Raw genomic sequence first — 21,225 nt, forward strand, 5'->3', positions numbered from 1 at the left:
TATTCAGGCATTCCGTGTGAGTTGGACCCTTCATGAGAGAGGTAGGTGTAGGGAGGCGTCCCGTTCAGCGAGCCATCTCCTGTTTAAAAGGACGTCTGGTTTCCACCATCCTGTGATTTAGACAGAGATCTACATTGATTCGAAGGATCCTCATTGCCACTGAATTCTTCACTCCCGAAGATGGCTTCTTCTCATACTTGGATCTCCGAGCTCCAGGCACTCGTTGAGCATGACGAGCTGGCATTGCCTGGCTCTCAACTGTATATTGATGAGTCCAAAACATGGGCAGCTCAAAGAAATTTGCACCCAAAAGTCCTCATTCGACCTAGGTCTGTGGAGCGGCTGTCACAGGTCCTGGCGTATTTGAACAACTCTGAGCGGGACTTTGCAGTTCGGTCTGGGGGTGTTGGCTCAAGCTCGACGAAGGACGTTCTGATCAGTCTTGCTACGTTTGACGGGTTCCAATTTGATCCCAGTACGGAGACCATCACCATCGGTGCCGGCCAGACATGGGGCGAAGTGGATCAGAAGCTGGAGAAAGAGGGCGGAGGTTACGCCGGTGAGGAAACCCTGTTAGTCCTGGAAGAACCTATTTCTCACGTACCCCAGCTTTGAGCGCGCGGTGCACTTTTGTCGGGGTCGGAGGCAGCCTTATAACAGGCGGCATCTCTTGGGCATCTTCGGAATTCGGGCTTGCTTCTGATCCGCAGAATCTGCTGGACGCAGAAGTTGTCACTGCCGACGGGCGGGTTTTCTGGGCTTCCACCGAGCCGAAGCTGTTGTGGGCTCTACGTGGCGGAGGAGGTGGCTTTGCCGGTAGGTGCCCCAATATTTCGTCTCTCAGCCCACGATTTCTCATAGCCCTGAGCAGTCGTTGTTACCATGAAGTTGCGAGTGCACAAATACAGCAATTCAATCTACACAGGAAATATTCTCTTTCCGAACGACTCGCTCGGGGAACTCGCCAAGGCGGTGTCAAATTTCACGCATCGGACGCAGGATCCAAAGACGGCCATGCATCTCTATTGCCTCGACCTGGCCCACGCAGCTCTGACCGGACAGAATCCTGCGCCAGGCATCATGATTGTCGTCTACGACGCCAACGGAGAAGCGCACGGCCGCAGCGACGAAGGCTTCGGCTGGGCGCTGAAGATCAAAGGTGCAATCGACAACACTAAGTCCATGACTTTCGCCGAGGCAAATCAGCAGCAGGGTGAGTTCTTTAGGCACGAGGCTCTGTTCCCGGACACTGATTCCTCTCCACCCAGACAATCTTAAAGTGGCCATGGGCATGACGAACAGCTGGATGTCTGGCGCCACGATTCCGCACCTGGACGAGGAGATCGTCCTCCGCTCCTGGAAATGGTTTAACGAGCTGCTCGCCAAAGACCCCCGACAGAGTGCAGGTGCTTTTGCATTGATCGAGGTCATGCAGCCTGTATGTAGATTTCCCAACTTCTCCATCTCTCTTCCTTCTCCTGGGCAGCTTTGTTTCTGACATACAGACCCCAAGCCTGCATTCTCCTCCATCTCCTCTCGCACAGATACAGCCTGGCCGCACACGAACAACAGACACATCTTGCAGCTCGGAACGGGTTCATTTCCAGGCTCTCCCGAGTCGGACGCTGTCTCGCTCAAGGTCCTCGCGGACGCGGCCTTCGAGATCAGCCTCACGCACACCAAGGCGGACTATATCCCTAACTTCATCAACTCTTTCAACGACGTGGAAGCGGTATGCTTGATTCCCCCTCCCTGTTTTGATGCTCTACAATCCGCTGCATGTAGGAAGGCCATTGATTTGACTGAATACTTCGTGCTGGGTAGATTTTCGGCGAGAATTATCCTCGATTGAAGGAGATCAAGAAGATATATGATCCAAAAGGGAAGCTTGGAGGTCACTTTGTTTGAAACTGGGCACGGCAGACAGTTGCTTGGAATGAAGGTCACGGAGCATGCGGACTTGATGGTTCTTCTTTATTCCACAGGCACTCTATCTGCAGTCTGTGCGTCCTGGGTAGTCGGTTACATTTCTATATCATCCGTCTGTTTGCTCCCAGTCCCCATTCATTCCAGACCAGTCTAGCCCTGCTAGCAGCCGCTGTAGCCTGTCCACAAGCGACTGAAACGACCGGGTGATTCGTCGGACCAATTCACGGCATGATGCCCTTCTCGATGACCTCGCCGACGGTCTTGGAATCGACGGCGATGCCGCGCTGGGCGAGCATCTCCTTCTGGTGTTCGCGCTCAATCTGGTCGTCGGCGACGAGGCCCTCGATGCGGGCGCGCTCCTCCCAGCGGTGCGGCACAATAACGTTGTCCTCGAGGAAGTAGTTGGTGTCTTTGACGCAGAACCAGATGATGCCCAGCAGGAACACCAGCCCCACGCCGTACAGCGTGAACTGCACGATCAGCTGGTCGATGTACGCCACGTTCTTGGAGTCCAGCACGAACGAGATGCACATTCCCAGCGACGTCGTGCCCTTAAACAGCCCCGCCAGCCGCGAGCACTGCACCGGGTCGTTGGTCAGCGCCCCCAGCGTCCACTGCACCACGATTTGGTACGTCGCGTAGACGATTCCTATATGTTGTGTGATCAGCATCGAGGTAGTGGGATGTGGGAAGTTTTGATTGTGAGGACAGAAGGAGAGAATGAGGAATATACAATTGGGAGCTTCGGGAGAGAGCTTACCAGATAGCAAATACAGCACAAACCCTGCGCCAAACCCACTGTCGGACCAGTCGACCCCCGGCGGCGTGTGAGTCTGGCGATTGACGTCGTTGTGCGTGATCCACGCCGCCAATCCGGCATTGGTGGCCAGGCAAATCGTGCCGACGATGATGGCGCCGATCATGCCTCGCGTCCGGCGTGACTTGATATAGTTTGTGTCCATGATGTACGCCAGCATAAGCGGGCACGGCATCATGATGAACTGGAACATGACGTTGTTGAGCGACCGCGTCCGCAAATTGAAGTAGTATCCGTTGATGCTGGAAAGGAGGGCCTGTTTTGATTCTCGTGTATCAGCCAAAAAGAGCCTCGCCGCCTTGTATTCTACAAACCAAACAAGGAGGGGAGGAAAGGAGAGGAAAGGAGAGGAGAGAGGAGAAAACTCACGAGATTCATCTCGGCGACGAAGATGCCTGGAATCAGGGCGAGGATTTTGAAGTCGGTGAACCACAGGATGAGACCTTTTACTTCATCCATGACACGTGGCTGCGTGAAAATGGCAATGTGCGTGCCGTCGTCGCGGACGACCTTTCTGGGCGAGATGATGAAGACCAGTGCGATCACGATGGCCATGCACATGATGACGATGCTGCAGCATGAACCCGGTCAGGACGAAACACTTTGCAACAGAATGACCAATGCGAACTCACAAGACGGTATAAACAGCGTTCGAGACACCCGTGGACTCGGTCTGGTGGAAGTTGACCCCAAAGGCGATCAGGCTCCCGATGGTGCCACCAAAGGAGGTAAAGACCCATTGCCACGTTATAAACTGAAAGGCAGTCAGACTTGAGATAAACACAGTCATTGTCGGCATGGAACAACTTACCAGAGCCTTCTGATCTTCTTCGGCGTAGGCAAACTGCACAAACCCGGCTGCCGTCCAGAGACAGCCTGCGGTCACACCGAGGGATGCGCCAGCAAAGTATGGGAACCACGAGTGGCCTTGTCGGTCAAAGTACCATAGGCCACCGACGTAAAGAGGATAGCCAAGGGCTCCGAAGGCCATGGTGAACTTGGGCCCGACCAAGTTGAGGATGGCGCCTCCGATCCAGCCGAAGAGGCAGAAGAGGCCATATAGCACCGCATTGGTTGTAGAGGCCACCGTCTGAGACGACGGACGTCCACCACCAGCACCCAGACCGGTCAGTGCTAGGTAGATACCCGGGAGGCAGAAGAGGATGGCGCCGACTACGAAGTTTTGGTTGATCGGTCGGTTCAGTCGAAACTTGCCCTTCCCCAAGGAAGGCTCTATGAACTTCATGGCGGGCGGGCGTTCGTAATGAGGCCCAGGCACAACTTGATGCCTTTCTTTCTGGCGGAGAAGAAGACCAGACTGCTTGGTCGGTATGGTGTATTGCGTTAGGAGCTTGCGCAAACGATATTCAGGCACCACCGCCGCCTGAAAAGAGCAGCATTCACGGCCTTATATTTCTCTCGCCCTCGTCCAGAGGTACCAGATGTACCTCAGCCATCCTTCGGGGTCAGACGTAGCCGGAAAGGCTATGAAAGCAGGGATATCAAATGTTCATTATCTCGAGTGCGGCCAATGGTGATAGGGAAAGTCTGGGTACATATCCTTATCGGCTTCATTCGTACGTCGACTGCGCTCTAGTCCCCTTGGTCATGCCGCTGATGTGCGTCTCAGAATCTATCATCCGGCCTCATCGTGCAGACCAGCACGAGTTGATAAAGGTGGTAGGTCGGGAGATCGACGTCGTAAGACGCCGCCACACAGTAGTGGTGTCACTGATAGCCCAATGGCGGCACACGGCGCCAGGGGTTTGGAGGTTGTATACGATAAAGATGTGCCAACGGCGCCAGGACTGGATCCACTCCAGGGGTGACGGGGTCTTTGGAGGATCAGCGTTCATCTCTCTTGCCTAACCTGGCACCCTCCCATGAGGCAGTCCTCTGATCGACATTCGGGGAACAATAGACAAGTTGCTGCCTCTGAAGATTGCGGATTGCCTTTGATCTCCATCTCGGAGATGCCGTTGCTGATGGCAGGGCAAGAGTCCGGGTATCAAGACGGATTTTTCCCGGTCGCGATACTCCGCTGCTTGTCTATCTAGGTCTCAATGCGAACTGAGGAGATGTTATCTCAGCATTGCGCGTTGCACGATGGAGGGGTCAGGTCCAGATGCAAGGGGGTTCCGTCGACTGGAAATAAGGCCCATATCCAGACATGGAATTTGGAACTCTTCCTTGATTGCTAAAAAGAGAGGACCTGATCCAGTCAGCTACATCTCGAAACCTCAAAGGTAGTACAAATCATCTTTTCAATTGGGCTTTCTGATCGCGATGATTTCAAAACCGTGGGTTGAGAAAGCGAAAAGCGCTCGTGACTATCGAGACGAGACTCTAAGCAAAGTTGATCCTCCGCTTGAGCCTCTCCCAGATCCCCTCCCGCTTTCTTCTCAAGAACTTCCAAAGAAGTATTTGACGGCGCGAGAGTATGAACTTACTGAGAACTATGACGCCATTGAACTCCTCGAGATGCTGCGCAGCAGGAAGCTCACATCGGAGGAACTCACCCGGGCATTCTTGAGGAGAGCTGCCCTGGCTCAGTACGCGGTATGCAATGCTCTCTTGTGCTGAAGCCAGCTGACCCATCGATACTGAATGACGATGCCTGTTGCAGGTAAATTGTGTGACTGAGTTGATGTGGGACGAGGCAATCGAGAGGGCCAAATATCTCGACTCTCTCCCCGAGCCCGTCGGGCCCCTTCATGGACTCCCCATCTCAGTAAGTAGAAAACTCAGGATTGTACCAACTCAGGCGATCTGATCTCCGCCTATAGGTTAAAGAACATCATGGGATGAATGGCAAAACCAACCACGCATCCTACGTGGCGTGGATTGGCCTGCCTTGCGATCAAAACCCACTGAACGATTACCTGTACAATGCCGGTTGCGTCTTTTACGTCCGTACCACTGGGCCTCAGACATTGATGGCTCTTGAATGCGACAACAACATCTATGGAAGAACCGTCAATCCGTGGAATCGAAATTTGACGCCAGGCGGCAGTAGCGGCGGAGAAGGTGCCCTCGTAGGATTTCGAGGCAGCGTTTGGGTACGTTGGATTCTCTGCGTGACGAGGATCTCTTTCGCGTGTATTGACCTGTCTTACATGGGCACCTCTGCAGCTTATTCCAAGTTTTGATCGGCGGGGTATTTTGCTAACAGTTTCCAGGGACTAGGTGGTGATATTGGCGGCAGCGTAAGGGCTCCAGCAAGCAATTGCGGCGTCTATGGTTTCAAGCCCACTTCGAAACGCATCCCCTTGAAAGGTATGAAGCACACAATGGACGGGAAAGACTCCATCCTCGCAACTTTTGGTCCACTTACCCAGAGCCGGGAGACTATCAATTTGTTCATGAAAGTCATCTTGGACAACGAGCCGTGGCGATATGATCCCTCTCTCACGGTAAAGAAATGGACCCCTGAACAACTCACTCAACCTCTCAAGGTCGCGATTGAATGGTCAGACGGGGTAGTCAAGCCTCATCCTCCCATGACCCGGGCCTTGAAGATGGTTGCCGATGCATGTAAAGCTGCAGGGATGGAAGTTGTCGACTGGGAGCCATACAAACACGACAAGGCCTGGGATATCGTGTCGGGGCTGTATTTCCCAGACGGCGGCGAAATGATTCTGGCGCCGCTGAAAGAGATTGACGAGCCCATTCTCCCCCTGACCAAGTTCATCACTGAAGAGCAGCCCAATGTTAAGAATCGCACAATGCACGAATACTGGGAGTTGTGCATGGAAAGAGACAAATACCGCGAGGAATATGCCGCTCACTGGAGCAAAACTGCCGACTCGGGTAAGGAAGTCGACGTTATCATCTGTCCTGCAGCGCCTGGCGCAGCGCCCTTACATGAAACGGCGAGATATTGGCCGTACACCAGTCAGTGGAATCTGCTGGACTACCCGGCGGCTGTGTTTCCTGTGACGTTTGTGGACGTTGAGAAGGATAAGAAGGAGGAAGGATATGTCCCGATGAACGAGCAAGACAAGTATAACTACGACTTGTATGAGCCGGAGAAGTGGGTTGGTGCACCCGTAAGTTGTTGCATTGTCGGGAGAAGGAATATGGACGAGAAGGTCATGGCAGCGCTTGAGGCGGTAGAGAAGGCCATGGGAAGGAAATAGATTCTTTAGGCGCTTGCCGTTCAAACCTGTTCCACTGGAAGTCAGCAATTCCTTCTTCTCAGAGAGGCCATGTAATTGTCGTGTCTCAACCATACATCTTCCATTCCTTGATAACCATACAACATGCGTTCCTGGCCGTCGTATTGCGACTAGGTTAAAACCAGAGCCCAGCCACGTGTGCTTAGAGCCGAGGAAAGAGTACTGACTCTCTTTCCTCTTTGAGCCCAATGGCGAGAATCGCGAGACATGGTTCTCCAAACGTCTTGTTTGACAGCACCCCACATCGTATCTTGAACACTGATAAGAACTCTCTTTCCCAAATAGGCTTCAGCGACGACAGCCCTTCAGTTACCTGACAACAGGCACCGTAATGCAAGGCGAATGTGTTAAGCCGGGCAACGTTCGAGACCTTGTCTGTGCGGAATTGGTAGGTAAGATTTGAATTCGTTGCGGGGTTGAGCGAACAACTGCTGCCCATATTTGCTCGTTGCGCAGACGCAGGTTTCCTTTGTTGCCAGCGCTCTTTCATCGATGTTAGATGTAGACTTCTCATTTATTCGCACGTACTTGAGCGGTTAAGAGTATTGTGCGATCCAACGGCTTACCCTCACAATGGCACCCTCTGCTGTCGAAGTTCCGCTTCCTATTCCAAAGGCCTTCTCAACTCCGACAAGCACACCCCAGGCCACCCAGAACGGAGAACCGAAATCTCCCTCTTCACCACTTCCAGAAGTCAAGTCTTTCAATGCATCAACCTGTACGGTGGAAGAACTGGTGTCTGCACTTCGAGTGGCTGGTGGCCTCGTCATTCGTGGTCTGTTGAATGAGCAGGAATTGGCGAGTCTTGAGAAGGACACCCGTCCTTGGTTGGATAAAGATACCGCATGGGAGGATGGTGAGTCCTCTCGCTCTCCTTCCGGTCCTCTGGTCTGGACAGCTGCCCTGGAACAGCCTTGAATCAGGAAGGATATTTGCGAGACCCTGGTCACTGCTGGTCTGGACAATACCGATGCTGAACGTTAAACTTCTCACAGGAGATTTCTTCCCCAAAGAAACCCGCCGGGCTTTTGGGATGGTAAGCAAATCAAGAACCTTCGCCGAGCGCATCGTCGCCCATCCGCTCTGGCTTGGTGTGACGGATGCGTTATTGACCAGCACATTGAAATGGAACTGGGTGAGCTCGATTGGTTTTCGTCTCCAAATTGGTGGACACTGACACCAAAGCAGATTGGCGACAAAAATGAGGCCTCTGTGTCTCGTCCTCAGTTGAACAATACCATCGTCTTTAGCATTGGCCCTGGAGCTCGTGACCAAGCACTGTACGTTCATTCTTGTTTCTACTGTTGTCTCAAGCCTTCCGAGCCACGTATATCCGTCCTGTTATAAGTTTGCTGATGAGAAACGCGAGGATTTCCAGGCACCGTGACGATGCAAGTAAGATCCCCTGTGTCCCCAAACCAGGCATGACATCTCCCAAAGTCATGTCACAGGAACTTGTCAGCGTCAGCGTCAGCTAACTATTTTCTTCGCGTCGATAGTCCACCATGTCTACCATCCGGCAGCAGCAACGCACGAGATAGGTCGGGATGCAGGCATTGGTTTCTTCGTTGCAGGAAAAAAGACTACCAAGCGCAACGGGGCCACACGCTTCATACCAGGCTCTCACCTCTGGGACTATGCTGCCGGGCCACCAAGCGAGTCACAAACATTTTATGCAGAGCTTGAGCCGGGCGATGGTTTCATGGTATTGAGTGGATGTTTCCACGGTGGCAGCGCGAACAAGACGGACCAACCCAATGAAAACGGCGAGGTGGTGCCTGAAGAACGCCTCGTGTACAGCACGTTCATGACAAGGGGATATTTGAGGCAAGAAGAGAACCAATACCTCGTCAATCCTGTAGAGAAGGTTCGTGAACTGCCGGAACCTCTCCAGGAGCTCGTTGGATATGGTCTTTCCAAGCCGTTCTTGGGTTGGGTGGATCTAAAGGACCCGATGTTGTGGTTGCATCCAGAAAGGCCAAAGAAGTCAGGGGATCTGTTTTGAAGTCTCTCTGTCTGATCGCTAGTGAAAGAGAATGCGAAGGACGATGCAAACACGCGGTCGAGGGCGTGCAGGCTCGGCAGAACAGGGTGTTGAAAGCCACCGCCTATCAAGCTTGTGGTTGCCTCCAGCTGGTTTTGTCAAGGAGGAGCTGTGTACTAGAGCCATATTTGACGTAGAGGAACATGAGTAGAGACGTTTCCGACCAGCTCGCACCGCGAGAATGCAAAATGCCAATGGAGTCCCAAACGAAGGAGTGAGGATAAAGTGAAGTGGTCAGGTGGCTAGATTCAATGTAACGAGTCAGATGTGACTCACGTGCACCGATATATGACTCGCTGCGACGCGACTTTTCTGAGCCTTGGACCAACACTTCTTTATGGCCCTCAAATTCTTTGTAAGATTTACCATTCTGTGTGTAGGAACCGGTGTTAGGAATTATCGGCGTGGACGGTTTCTTTGACGCAAATCCCCCACTTTCTGTGCGGCATATCTGCAATATGTGGTGAATATCCTTATGTTCCCCTCCCACAAACCGTGGTTAACTGACGGCCATCGAAAGTAAACATGTCTTGAACGCCCAAGTATCCATACGCTCGCCTTGCTGTATGCATGCCTCACTGTATCGGGCTATTCTATCCACTGACCTGTAAATCTCAGGCCGGAAATGGTTCGATTGTGCAGAATGCCATGCTGAGCGAGAAGACCATCCTCTATTACAGAGCTTTGACATGGTATTTCATCAATCTGACCTATATAATATTCTATTGCGCGTTATTGGACATATCCTGACACATTGGTCCAAAACAGACATTTATATGCAAGAAATGCAAGAAGGCCTTCCGGAAAAACACGAAGGAGTGGGAGGAGAGGTGGGTCGAAATGGACTTGGATCACCAACGAGATGGTGTGCGACAGCGCTAATGGTTCTAGTGATGAGTACTGTCCAAACTGTGACAACCACTTTGTCATTGATGCGCTCACCCCGAAGGCGGCCTTGAAGGTCGAGAGCGAAGATACAAGAGTAGATGCGAGGTAAGTCGCCACAATCTACACATTCCGAAAGAATGAAGTTGACTATGGCAATAGAATGATCAAGGACGAGAGGGTGAGAGAGTCAAACCAGCAGTCGATATTTGACCTCAAAGGAGGAACGGAGCGGTTGGGTTGACATCCAACAATGAGCGAGAGCAGTTGAGCGACTACCTGCTTCAGAGGAGCTGGGCTGGAGGCAGGAAGAGCAGTAATGCGTCAGAATAGCCCTATGAGTGGGAGACGCCTCGCAGCGGCCCACAGGCATGAAATCCCCGGCCAAAACAACCTGCATTTCAACAAGCTACTAGTTGGCCATATTCACTGATTTGATCCATTTCCACAACGCCAGTCGCTCATGCAAAGGACGAGTGAAGGCCAATGCCCCGTCTCTTTATTCGTCTGCTCCACCCTCACCCTCAGCCAGCGGCCGAGTCGGAAGAGATGAGGTCGCTGAGGAGGACCCTCTCGCCCCGGGCTTCTTCTTCGCCTGCTCTTCTTGCTTCTCTGCCTCAATAGTCTTGACATATTGTTCAATCTGTTCAGAGGGGAGCATCTCGATTGTCTTTCCTGGAGCCATGATGGCGATTTCAATGTTCTTGGCTCCTGTTTGAACAACTTCAAGGAGGGATTTGACGGTCAATGAAATGGTCGCCTCTCGGTCCATGTCATCTTTGTGGTTCCGCTCGAGGAATTCCCGTACGGTTTTGCTGGATCGGCCAATCGCGTTCGCTTTCCTGCTCACCGTCAGATGGCCCCGTCTTTGAGTCTGCGAGGCCGACTTACCAAGCAGAGTAGATGCCCGAGGGCTCTGTTTGGTACAATTTCGGTTCCTTGTCACCCTTGTCGAAGCCGATGATCAGTGTACTGATGCCAAACGGTCTGACGCCACCACTCTGGGTAAATCTTTGCTGCACGCCAGCCACGTATTTTGTGATGTATTCAATAGTAACGGGGTCCTCCACTGTGAGCCTGTGAGACTGCGCCTCGACTCTGGCTTTGTCGATTAATATCCGGGCGTCGGCATTAAGCCCGGCAAAAGCGAGGCAGACGTGGGTGTCGATAAGACCAATCTTGGAGGGGGTAATCCGTGTGTCTTGTAGCTTCATGGCCGATCTCTTTTCGCAGCCTAGGACGACAATGTCTTTGCCTTTGACTCCAACTGCGCAGGTTCCTCGCTTGACTGCTTCTAGGGCGTATTCGACTTGAAATACATGGCCGTCAGGGCTATATGTGTTAGCAATATCCGTGGACAGAAAGAGCTGTGGTACCTGAAAACTGCGATTTGTTAGCACCAGCATTCAATGCCTCAGGACGCACTTACCAGAAAGAGCACGATCGTAGCCAGAAGCCATGTTGTCTGGACGTAAGGTTTACCGTTGGCGCAAAGTCTCTGTGGACTTTTCCTGTATTTGTTTCTATGTCGAGATGGTTTATTCACAACGTATTGCAAACAGAGGTTAGAAGTGAGTGCTTGCTAAGTTCACAGACCGTACGCGGCGCGACCGTTGCCTTGAAAGCGAAGAGCATCGGTGCTCCACCCTATTTCTACGGCGAAGTTTCTGCGGTTGCTACAGCGGAGCACAAAGCTCTCCGATTGGTCGACGATCGAGCTTCAATCACCTCCGGTTCGACGTCTGTCAACTCTTCAACTGCGCAGCAGTGCTCAACTCCTCTCTATCTCTGTCACCATGGCTTCCATCGTGCCGGTCATGAAGCGGCAACTCTATCGGACTGTGGCTCAGACGGCCCGGGTGTCTTCGAGACAGTTGGCAACCACCACACGACTGCTACGACAAGGTCCTGGAACCGGCGAGAACTTCGAACAAGCCAATGACCCTTCTGGCCGGAAACTGACTCCCAACGTGTCCAAGACAAATGAGATACCGGTTGATGCGAGGGGTAATCGAGATGCACCTCTTCAAGAGATGGCGTCAGAGGGAGAGAAAGCCAGGATTATGCAGGCACCTAACAGGGAAAAGCCGTGGTCTAGGAGTCAGATGCCCAGAGAGCTGGCAATGACAGGTCCACGATTTGAACAGACGATCATGGAAGCTCAGGTAATTGGATTTACATACATCTTGGGCGTCAGCGCATACTGAGATCTGTCTCTAGCCCCGGCCCTACGCTGCGATCGAGCTCATTCATAAACAACCCGTCCGTTGGGTCAAGGATAAGAGCGTGGCCTGTGACGGTGGCGGCGGTCCCTTGGGGCACCCGCGGATCTTTATCAATGTGGACAAACCCCAGGTCTGCTGGTGCACGTACTGTGGGCTCCCATATGTAAGACTGCCAGCATGAGAATCTGCGAGGGCTACGCGGAAGCTGACGTTTCTGGTGGACAGGCTAAGGAAGAACACAAGAAGTATCTCGAATCGTTACCATCGACGCCGTATCCTCTTGCACCCACGGGCGATCCAGCACAAGTCCAAATGCCAGCAACACCCAGTCAAAAAGGCGAGATTCAGGGTCATTATCCCTTGTTGAAGGGCGAGCATCAGGCAGAGAGTGTAGGTACTGAGTCATTTGAGCAGAGATGATCGCTGGAGCAATACAACTGCGAGGTGACCGACCATGATTGTACATATCGTTGGCTTGGGGGAAGCGGAACGTGCGTGGACTTCTCCACGAGAGCTTGTTTGCACTTGAGTCAATTTGCAGCGTGTAAACATTACGCAGGGCAGGGATTGAGATCCAAAATGACCACCGTGCAGCCTGAATTCGTTTCCCGAATTTGCATTCCATTTGTCCTCCATTCCGCTTGATATTGCCGGGCTCCTCAGTCGCAGAGACAACCTCCGAGCATTGAACATGCTTGGGTCATTGGTGTTGCGGACATGAGGCCTTATCCACCCGAAGAAGCGTGTCGCTTTGTTTGTTGGTCTCGCCCATGTCTAATATGTGGTATTGATGGCGCGAATGGCGTCACGTGACAACAACCGGCGCAATGATGCGCCGCCTCGGTATCATAAAGTTCCAGATCCGAGTCCCCAGCAATGACCCCTTGACTCCTGAAATTCGTCCGGACACGGAAGACGTCCTTGCAGCCTGTCATCTAGCTCTTTTTCCTTCCGATTCATCTAGGGGTGACGCTCTTGGAACCTTGATCGAGCCGCATTTGTCAATGACACTCGGCTCGTTATGCCCGACCCAGTCCCAGACGCTAAAATGCTGCCTGGGCTAGTCCCCGCTTCGTATCAGAGTCTGGAGTGAAATACGCAACTAAGTTTTCTCATGGCGACAAAGTTATATACGCAGGGCGTCTCTGGGGAATATGTGCTTCCCTTTGATCTTCTGTCGCCTCAAACTTTAGAGTGATACCTTTCGGTCCCTTGTAGGAGACGCAATGGGGGTTCCAGACGATCAACAGGCTCCAACGAAGACTATGCCGGAAGACCCCTCGGGTCAAGGGGAAACTTCCCCCAGGAACACGAGGGATTCCGTATCAAGTTCATCCGCGCCATCTGTCGATTTGGCTGAAAAACCGCCTGTCGAACAAGAAACAAATTTCACCACCACGGACACCTCGGTAAAGGAGACGGGGAAGGAGGAACAGATCGAAGTTGAAGACGAGACCGAGGACAGGAGCAACTATCCCCACGGGCTGAAGCTGGTGACCCTGATTGTCGCCCTTTGCCTCGCCGTCTTCCTCGTCGCGCTCGATCAGACCATCATTGCCACAGCGATTCCTAAGATCACCGACCGTTTCAACAGCGTCAACGACATCGGGTGGTATGGCAGCGCCTACTTCCTGACGAGCACCTCCCTCCAGCCCAGCTTCGGCCGCATCTACAAGGTCTTCCAGATCAAATGGGTCTTTCTCGGCGCTATCAGCGTCTTCGAGCTAGGTTCCTTGATCTGTGCTGTCGCCCCATCCAGTACTGCCCTCATTGTTGGGAGGGCTATTGCAGGCATCGGCGTAGGCGGAATCTTCTCGGGATCCTTGGTGATTATTGCTCATTCTCGTGAGTCAAACACAGCCTCTGATGTTGAATCCAAGCGCTGACGACGGTGAAATAGTCCCATTGATCCGCCGACCCCTGGTTTTTGGACTGTTTGGTGCCATGTGGGGATTGGCCAGTGTTGCTGGGCCTTTGCTCGGAGGCGTCTTCACAGACAAGGTCTCCTGGAGATGGTGCTTCTACATCAAGTGAGCGAAGTTCCCTTGGACCCATGTCATCTTTTATGTGTGCTGATGACCTTATTCAGCCTCCCGATCGGTGGCGTCTCCATCCTCGTCGTCCTGCTGGTGCTCCATATCCCTCAAGACCCTAAACTCTCCGAGAAGCCGATCCTCAAGCGCATTCTCGAGCTCGACCTCATAGGAGCGGGAATCCTCATTCCAGGCATCATCTGTCTGTTGCTGGCAGTCCAGTGGGGAGGTTCCACTTACGCATGGAACAGTTCTCGGATCATTGGACTTTTTGTCGGTGCAGGCTTGCTTCTGATCCTGTTTGGCATCTCCCAGTGGTGGCTCGGAGAAGCAGCTACTATACCGCCACGACTCTTAACCCAGCGAACCCTGATTGCTTCCTGCGGCTACGTGTTTAGTTTCGGTGGAGCCGTGTTTCTCCTTATATACTACCTGCCCTTGTACTTACAAAGTGTCAAGGGATCCTCGCCCACCCGCTCCGGTATCCAGATCCTACCATTGATGCTCTCCACCGTTCTCACCTCGATCCTCGGCGGCATCCTCGTCACCATCATTGGCTATTACACGCCGCTGCTCATCGGGGCGAGTGCGCTCATGACAATCGGATATGGCCTGATCAGCACCTGGACCATCGACTCGCCGTTCCGCGAATGGTTCGGCTACCAGATCTGCGCGGGTCTTGGAGCAGGCTTTGGATTCAATCTCCCCCTTGTGGCGGTGCAGACTGCCCTACCCATGAAGGATATTCCCCAAGGAACTGTGCTGCTTATGTTTTGCCAGTCGCTCGGCGGCGCACTCTTCATCGCTGTTGGGCAGTCTGTGTTCTCGAACGGTCTGGTCAGCGGCACTGCCAAGTACGCACCAGATATCGATCCACAGTTCCTCATCAACACGGGTGCGACTGCGATTCGCAGCCAACTGGCAAAGATTGGGAAAGAAGACGAACTGCGCCAAGTGATTGAAGCCTACGTATACGCCTTGAAGGACTGCTACCGGGTCGCCATCGCCATGGGTGGCATGGCGTTCATCGCGGCATGCTTTCTCGAGTGGAAGAACGTGAAGAAAGCGAAACAGCCCGGCACGGAGGCCATACCGGCTATGGGATAGATGTTTAGAAGAAGAAATGGTTGGGTGTCTGGGGCTGAATCTCAACTCTTGTCATCGGGCGTGGACTTGGCCAGGCTGTAGATGAATGTCACTTTGCTAGCATTTCAACGGCTCAAAAGCGTGGTGTTGGTTCGGGCGCCGCCCTTTCATGAAGCATATGCAGCTCAAGAGACTTGCTAGGCGTACCTAAAATCTGAGAGCCTCGAATGGGTGGGTTGCCTCAGTGCGAAAAAAAAAACACCTCAATGTCCAAATCAAGCTCGTGATACAGTATATGGCTGTCGACATAACCGTAAGCCTTCCCTTCAGCTTGAGCACCAGCATTCAAAATCACTCTTCAAACGACCCCCCAAGGTCCCCCGTTTCGTTGAGCATGTAATAATAGCTTCGGAACCAACGGCAACGTGGCCCGGCCCCCGGGCAAGCGAAATGTAACGCTCCTCGTCCTTCTGAGACTTGTGGCGCCGCCTCGCGCGCCTCGCTTGGGACTCAATTCTTCAACCCCGGTCACAACAAACTGCCCCTGGATCAGGAGGGAGAAAGAAGGGTACTCCGTATCTATCACCATACCGTGTCAGGAATGAGAGGCTCACACCCATCTCTTCTTGAACCGAGTCTCAAGTAGCGGCTGCCGTTGACGGTTCGTCTCCTTGAGTCTCGTTCCTTTCAAGGTGATATCTATACAAAGATCGTGGATAAGCAATTTGAAATCGTTCATATGTTAATTATGTATCTGCTCGAAGGATATGTTTACCACTATTAGCAGCCAACCTCCACATATAGAGGGGCTCAGGAAGAAAAAAGGACGAAAAGGTAGGTAAATGTCGCAAAACGTTCCGAGACGTCGTAGTATAATTATATGTTGCTGCTTGCCGGAACCACATCAGAAAGAGCAGACAGAAGCTGGTGCGTCCCTCCCTCTCCCGCTCTCTCCCTCGCTCAGTCAAATAAACAACCTGCTGTAGGAGAACAACACACCCACACTCCTATTCCTTTGGTAACGGCATGACATTATCGCAGGAGTTCGGCCACTTGCAGTTTTGCCTTTGCCAACGTCAAAAATAAGGTACCGGTCGATGTTGATGATGGTTGTGGGCGGGAGGGCCCTATATGCATGAATGGATAGACAGGCACACATTGCGGCGACTTGCCGGCTTCTGTGACTATAGTGGTATGTAGCTTGATTGATTGGATTTGTATTGCGCACAAGTTAGGTTGTGAAAAAAATAGTAGTAAAAATGTCTCTTTTTACATGGGACCCATACGTTAAAAATATATTTCCTCCTCTTGTGCTCCTGCAATATTTCAATATTTCACATAGCATCTCCTCTCTTCGGTGCCGCTAACCTCTCTCTCTCCCATCCGTATCGTTCACATTCAGTGGTGCTTGTTCTTGAGGGCGTGTCGGTGCCGTTGGAGATCACGCTTGATGCCGGCCTCGTAGCTAAGCTTGCCCTCGACGTTGCCGGTCTGGTAGTTCGAGTAGGAGCTGCACTCATCCTGGAAGCCCTGGCTGGACCAGTAGGATTCGGCGTCAATGGCGTCAGGCTGCTCGATGTACTGCAGACCCATACCGCCGTCGGCGTGCCAGATGATATGACAATGCATGATCCAGGCGCCTGGGTTGTCGGTCTGGAAGCCGATGACAGTCCAGCCGCTCTGGGCCACACCACCGGGGCCGGCGAAGCCATAGAGCAGCGCCGTGTCACGACGGCACGGGTTAGCGAAGTTGAGTGACGACACCTGGTCGGCCGAGAAGACACCCTTGCCCTGGCCAAGCACCGAGAAGTCGTGGCCGTGCAAGTGGATCGGGTGCGACGTCTGGAAGTTGTTCTGGATCACAAAGTATACCCAGTCGCCTGCCGGGCCGTCCAGTACCACCGCGTTCGAGTACTTGGAGCTGTTGAAGCCGAGGGTCGGGAGCTCCGCCATGGTCTTGAGCGTCGGGTTCTCAAAGTCCACGCCGATGGTCTGGTTGCCCAGAACGGAAGCCGAGTTGCCGTTAAGGTCGAGGAGACCACCGAAGTACCATCTGATGATCGGGCCGTAACCGTCGAAAACTTGAGAGCCACCGTTGCCACCAGGCAGAAGCTTGGCAGTGTCGGTGAAGTCGTCAACGCTGCCACCATCCTTGCTGACGAAGGGAACAAGGCTGGCCAAAGGCTCGTCGCGGCAGTCAGAGGCCGGGGCGATGGTGAGAGTCTCGGACGTCGGGGTGCCGCATGATCCGCGGTACGTGAAGACAGGGTTGGCAATGCCGAGACCAGTGTTGACGTTCTGTTCACCGCAGCCAGTTTGAGTGATGGCGCGCATGAAGTATGCGCCAGGGGTCTGACCGTGTGTTAGATAAGAAATCAACTGTGTCACCAAAGTGTGCTACTTACCTGGTTCATCTCGACGATGACGTTGTACCGTTGACCGGGGTTGACGTACAGGCTGGTGGTTGTGTATGGCACGATCGGGGTGTAGTCGGAGCTGATGACCGTCATCGTGTGGTAGTCGAAGTGCACGATATAGGAAGATTGAGCAGAGCTGGATTGTCAAAGAGTTAGCCACACGTTGGGCTCAATACACCAAGAAAGCTGGAGTAACACGTACCTGTTGATGATGCGGAACAGATGCTTCTTGCCCGGCTCGACTGTCCACTGGGTTGCCTTTCCAGAGCTTCCATCTGGAGACAAGTTCTTTCCGTTGACCATGTAGTTGACGGCAGCAGGAAGCGGGCCTCGAAGACGGGCAATGTTCCAGGCCATCTGGAAGATGGTTTGGCTGAAGACCTCGTCAATCATGACATGGCCCATGTCGTAGTCATACTCAGCCGTCGCAGGTCCGTGAATGATGACAGGTCCTCGGATACCACCGCCATATTGCGACAGGGCGTGCGAGTGGTACCAGCCGGTTCCGTAGGTCGAAGCGATCCAGGTGTAGGTACGTGAGCCACCGTTAGGTGGGATAGCGCACTCCGTAACACCGGGAACACCATCTTGGTCATTGGTGCCGAACTGGCGGATGCCGTGCCAATGGATCGTGGTGGCGTTGTCAACCAGGTTATTGATGACAGTAACCTCGACAGTGTCACCCCAGTTGACCTCGATGGCGGGACCAGGAGTTCCACCGTTGATTGCAAAAGCCGGTCGAACAGTGCCGTCGAAATCGATGTCGGCGTCCGTGATCGTGAGGGTGAACTGCTTGACTTGGTTGGTAGTGTACGGTACCAAAGTGTCGTCACCAACAGATTTGCCGCACCATTGGCTACGGTCCGAAGCGGTGTTGTCCGGGCAGGCGGTTTGCTCAGGCAGAGCAGACAACGTCTGAGACGGTGCGCAGGTAGAAGACGAGGTGGTAGTGGCGCTGCGACTGCTGGTACTGGTGAGGCTTGAAGTCGTGACTGGATCAACTGAGCTCGTGGTGGGGAAGAATGATCTGCTGAAAGTTGAAGTGGTGGTTGGAGGATCCACGCTGCTGGTAGAGGAGGATGTACTCGCCGGAGGATCACTGCTTGAGGAGCTGGTGGTACCGGGCGCGCTGGATGAGGTGGTTGAGGAACCGGCAGGCGAGACAGTGCTGCTTGTTGGGTCAGACGACGTTGTGCCCGAAGTTGTGCTCGATGTTCCTGCTGGAGGGTCTGCGGCAGAGGTGGTGGTGCTAGACGACGTTGCGGCTGGATCGCTAGAGGTCGGGGTTACAGAGCTGGTAGACGACGTTGCGGCTGGATCGCTAGAGGTTGAGGTCGAGGTCACAGAGCTGCTGGACGACGGGGGGTCGGCCGGAGAATCGCTCGAAGTCGAACTAGCGGAGCTGGACGTCGATGTAGCATCAACTGGGAGACCGCTCGTGCTTGAGGTCGTAGAGCTGCTCGACGAAGGGTCAGCTGGAGGATCGGCCGAGCTCGTTGGGCCTCCGTAGGTGCTCGTCGATGTCGGGCTACCGGCAGGACTTGAGGAGCTAGGGCTTCCATACGGGCCAGAGGGTCCGCCGTATGAGGTCGATGAGCTAGGTCCTACGTATGGACCTGACGAAGTTGGGCTACCAGCAGGGCTAGATGAGGTTGGGCTACCAGCAGGGCTAGATGAGGTTGGGCTTCCAGCCGGGCTTGAGGAGCTTGGGGTTCCGGAAGGACCGGCGCTGGTGCTGGACGACGATGAAGAGGTCCAAGTTCCATAGCCCGACGAATGTCCACCGCCGCCATGATGGTCAGAGACGGAGGAAGACGAGCTGGGGGTTCCAGAATGATCATGTCCGCCGTGACCACCATCTCCCTTGCTTGTAGGCGAGACCACCGACCCTGTGCTGGTGACTGTGCCGGTCCAGTCCTGCCACGGCGCTGTCGGATAATCGGGCCCGCAAGTCCATGCTTCGGTAATGGGACAAACGGTGATGGTTCTCGTCGTGGTCACCACCACGATTTCGTCGATATCTGAGCCTTTGCCAAACCAGGCGAGCGTCTGCAGCGGCAAGAATGCCGCTGCGTATAGAAGCGACCGCATAACAGATCAACACGAAAAAGGAGTGACAAAATGGAAAACGAGAGGACGAAAGCAAAAGCTTTCAAAAAAAAAAAGTCACGGTTTGAACGAAAGACAAAGGTTTGAAGCAGAAAAGATCAAGGCCAGGAGAAAACGGAAGCCTCTTCAACTTGTAGCAGAATATGCCGGGTCCAACGTCGGATCAGCCATGGCGCCGGAGTCTCGCTTGTGGGCAAAGCCACCGAATGACCTATCTTACCACTTCTTGAGGGCAAGAGAAAGCAAGATCGTCTCCACCTTGGCCGAGAAGGTGCCAGGAAGCCCAGCACCACCAGGGGCGCACGAATGGTATCAGTGCAAGCCGTGGCTGACCAGCACGGTTTGACTTGTGGAGTAAAGAGTCTGGTCAACTGGGGAATCACGTAGGTGCGCCGCGGTTCGGGAGATTGGGACTGCGCAGGGAAAAGGAGAAGCCAAGGCGTCGAGATCCCACATGACGAGAGGGCGCCCACGTTCTGGTGTGGAAAGGTTGATGAGTCGCGGGAGAGGACAAGACAAACTTACCAGCAGGGAGATTTGATCTCGCAAGCCCAGAACGGCCAAGGTCATGATAGACTGAGACACATCAGGGCCGGGGCTGTTGTCGCTTACGGGACTTCGGAAACCGATAATGCCAGAACCAAACTTTTTCACTTGCCCTGAACAAGATGGCCGAGACTATACACTCATCTCCTCAATAATGGTCCAGACGTCGGACCTGTCACTCACGCAGTATATACACATTCTGTTGTGGCACAGAAGAATAATAAGAAGGAGATACTCTGTGCCTTCGATACGCCCGTCCAGCCGGTCTTCGTACCACTACGCCTGCCCCAGTCATGGTGTCAATCTCAGGGTGACCAGTGGCTTTTGGTGGCGGACACCCCATGAAGCCATGAAGTCTTTCACGTCTCGCAAGTCTCTGAGCAAACAAAAAGAGAGAGGCTAGTACGGGCGCGAACCTCTGTCCACACCTTCTCCCCCCCTGAATCGATATTGCCTATCGCGTCGCATAGTGTTTGCGCTAACCCAGGTTAGGTTAAACATTAGGCCCTTTATGGACACACTAAGGGGCTAGTGGGTCCAAGGGGTGTTAGCCACCGAGCCACGTTTTTCTCATCCTACCACAACATCCCTGCCATATTTCAGCCTCGCAACTTCAATCTTTTTATCCGTTTAGCCAAATGTCTAATTAAAGGATACAAACTTCGTCATGTGGAAACGAGGCTCTCTCCAGCCCTCTCTTGCCGTGCTCTCCGAAGTGCCGACAGAACCGCCTCCTGCAGCAACCTCTTTGGCCATATCTTGCAGAGGGCGAGACGACGCAGGTCCACGGGGCGAAGTATGCAGGAGCAGAAGTACTTGATAACAGCAATAACGCCAAGATCTTGGATCTGGAGGAGAAAAGGTTCGCACGCGGACGCCTCCAGATTTGAGCCACCGAATGCAGGGAGAGCACGTTGGATCAACGTCTTGCGAGGCTTTGCGATGGAGCTTTGCCG

The 21,225-nt window shown here is 53.4% G+C and overlaps 8 protein-coding genes across 8 annotated transcripts; 5 read left to right on the forward strand and 3 right to left on the reverse strand.

The window, feature by feature from the left end:
• Positions 1-180: 180 nt before the first annotated feature.
• On the forward strand, positions 181-1,852 carry AYL99_03737 (hypothetical protein; the record flags this gene model as incomplete). The annotated part of the gene is made up of 5 exons (XM_018835251.1): positions 181-559; positions 610-816; positions 872-1,213; positions 1,269-1,438; positions 1,514-1,852. The coding sequence occupies 5 exons, from the start codon at positions 181-183 to the stop codon at positions 1,850-1,852; spliced, it is 1,437 nt and encodes a 478-aa protein (XP_018694901.1).
• A 298-nt stretch (positions 1,853-2,150) lies between these two features.
• Positions 2,151-3,992, reverse strand: AYL99_03738 (hypothetical protein; the record flags this gene model as incomplete). The annotated part of the gene is made up of 5 exons (XM_018835252.1): positions 2,151-2,578; positions 2,690-3,002; positions 3,116-3,317; positions 3,379-3,500; positions 3,558-3,992. The coding sequence occupies 5 exons, from the start codon at positions 3,990-3,992 to the stop codon at positions 2,151-2,153; spliced, it is 1,500 nt and encodes a 499-aa protein (XP_018694902.1).
• A 1,040-nt stretch (positions 3,993-5,032) lies between these two features.
• AYL99_03739 (hypothetical protein) lies at positions 5,033-6,885 on the forward strand (the record flags this gene model as incomplete). The annotated part of the gene is made up of 4 exons (XM_018835253.1): positions 5,033-5,305; positions 5,373-5,477; positions 5,533-5,805; positions 5,926-6,885. 4 exons carry the CDS (start codon positions 5,033-5,035, stop codon positions 6,883-6,885), a joined length of 1,611 nt encoding a protein of 536 aa, XP_018694903.1.
• A 612-nt stretch (positions 6,886-7,497) lies between these two features.
• On the forward strand, positions 7,498-10,097 carry AYL99_03740 (hypothetical protein; the record flags this gene model as incomplete). The annotated part of the gene is made up of 8 exons (XM_018835254.1): positions 7,498-7,780; positions 7,920-8,059; positions 8,113-8,204; positions 8,303-8,319; positions 8,424-8,791; positions 9,737-9,798; positions 9,860-9,961; positions 10,016-10,097. 8 exons carry the CDS (start codon positions 7,498-7,500, stop codon positions 10,095-10,097), a joined length of 1,146 nt encoding a protein of 381 aa, XP_018694904.1.
• Positions 10,098-10,352: 255 nt separating this feature from the next.
• AYL99_03741 (proteasome subunit alpha type-4) lies at positions 10,353-11,313 on the reverse strand (the record flags this gene model as incomplete). The annotated part of the gene is made up of 4 exons (XM_018835255.1): positions 10,353-10,695; positions 10,745-11,185; positions 11,230-11,236; positions 11,283-11,313. The coding sequence occupies 4 exons, from the start codon at positions 11,311-11,313 to the stop codon at positions 10,353-10,355; spliced, it is 822 nt and encodes a 273-aa protein (XP_018694905.1).
• Positions 11,314-11,649: 336 nt separating this feature from the next.
• On the forward strand, positions 11,650-12,498 carry AYL99_03742 (hypothetical protein; the record flags this gene model as incomplete). The annotated part of the gene is made up of 3 exons (XM_018835256.1): positions 11,650-12,018; positions 12,074-12,241; positions 12,304-12,498. The coding sequence occupies 3 exons, from the start codon at positions 11,650-11,652 to the stop codon at positions 12,496-12,498; spliced, it is 732 nt and encodes a 243-aa protein (XP_018694906.1).
• An 806-nt stretch (positions 12,499-13,304) lies between these two features.
• On the forward strand, positions 13,305-15,218 carry AYL99_03743 (hypothetical protein; the record flags this gene model as incomplete). Its single annotated transcript, XM_018835257.1, has 3 exons — positions 13,305-13,923; positions 13,979-14,108; positions 14,168-15,218. 3 exons carry the CDS (start codon positions 13,305-13,307, stop codon positions 15,216-15,218), a joined length of 1,800 nt encoding a protein of 599 aa, XP_018694907.1.
• Positions 15,219-16,595: 1,377 nt separating this feature from the next.
• On the reverse strand, positions 16,596-19,705 carry AYL99_03744 (hypothetical protein; the record flags this gene model as incomplete). The annotated part of the gene is made up of 3 exons (XM_018835258.1): positions 16,596-17,549; positions 17,603-17,750; positions 17,817-19,705. 3 exons carry the CDS (start codon positions 19,703-19,705, stop codon positions 16,596-16,598), a joined length of 2,991 nt encoding a protein of 996 aa, XP_018694908.1.
• Positions 19,706-21,225: the final 1,520 nt, after the last annotated feature.

The sequence above is a fragment of the Fonsecaea erecta genome (assembly GCF_001651985.1).
Source record: "Fonsecaea erecta strain CBS 125763 chromosome Unknown Scaff3, whole genome shotgun sequence".
Classification (NCBI taxonomy): Eukaryota; Fungi; Ascomycota; class Eurotiomycetes; order Chaetothyriales; family Herpotrichiellaceae; genus Fonsecaea; species Fonsecaea erecta.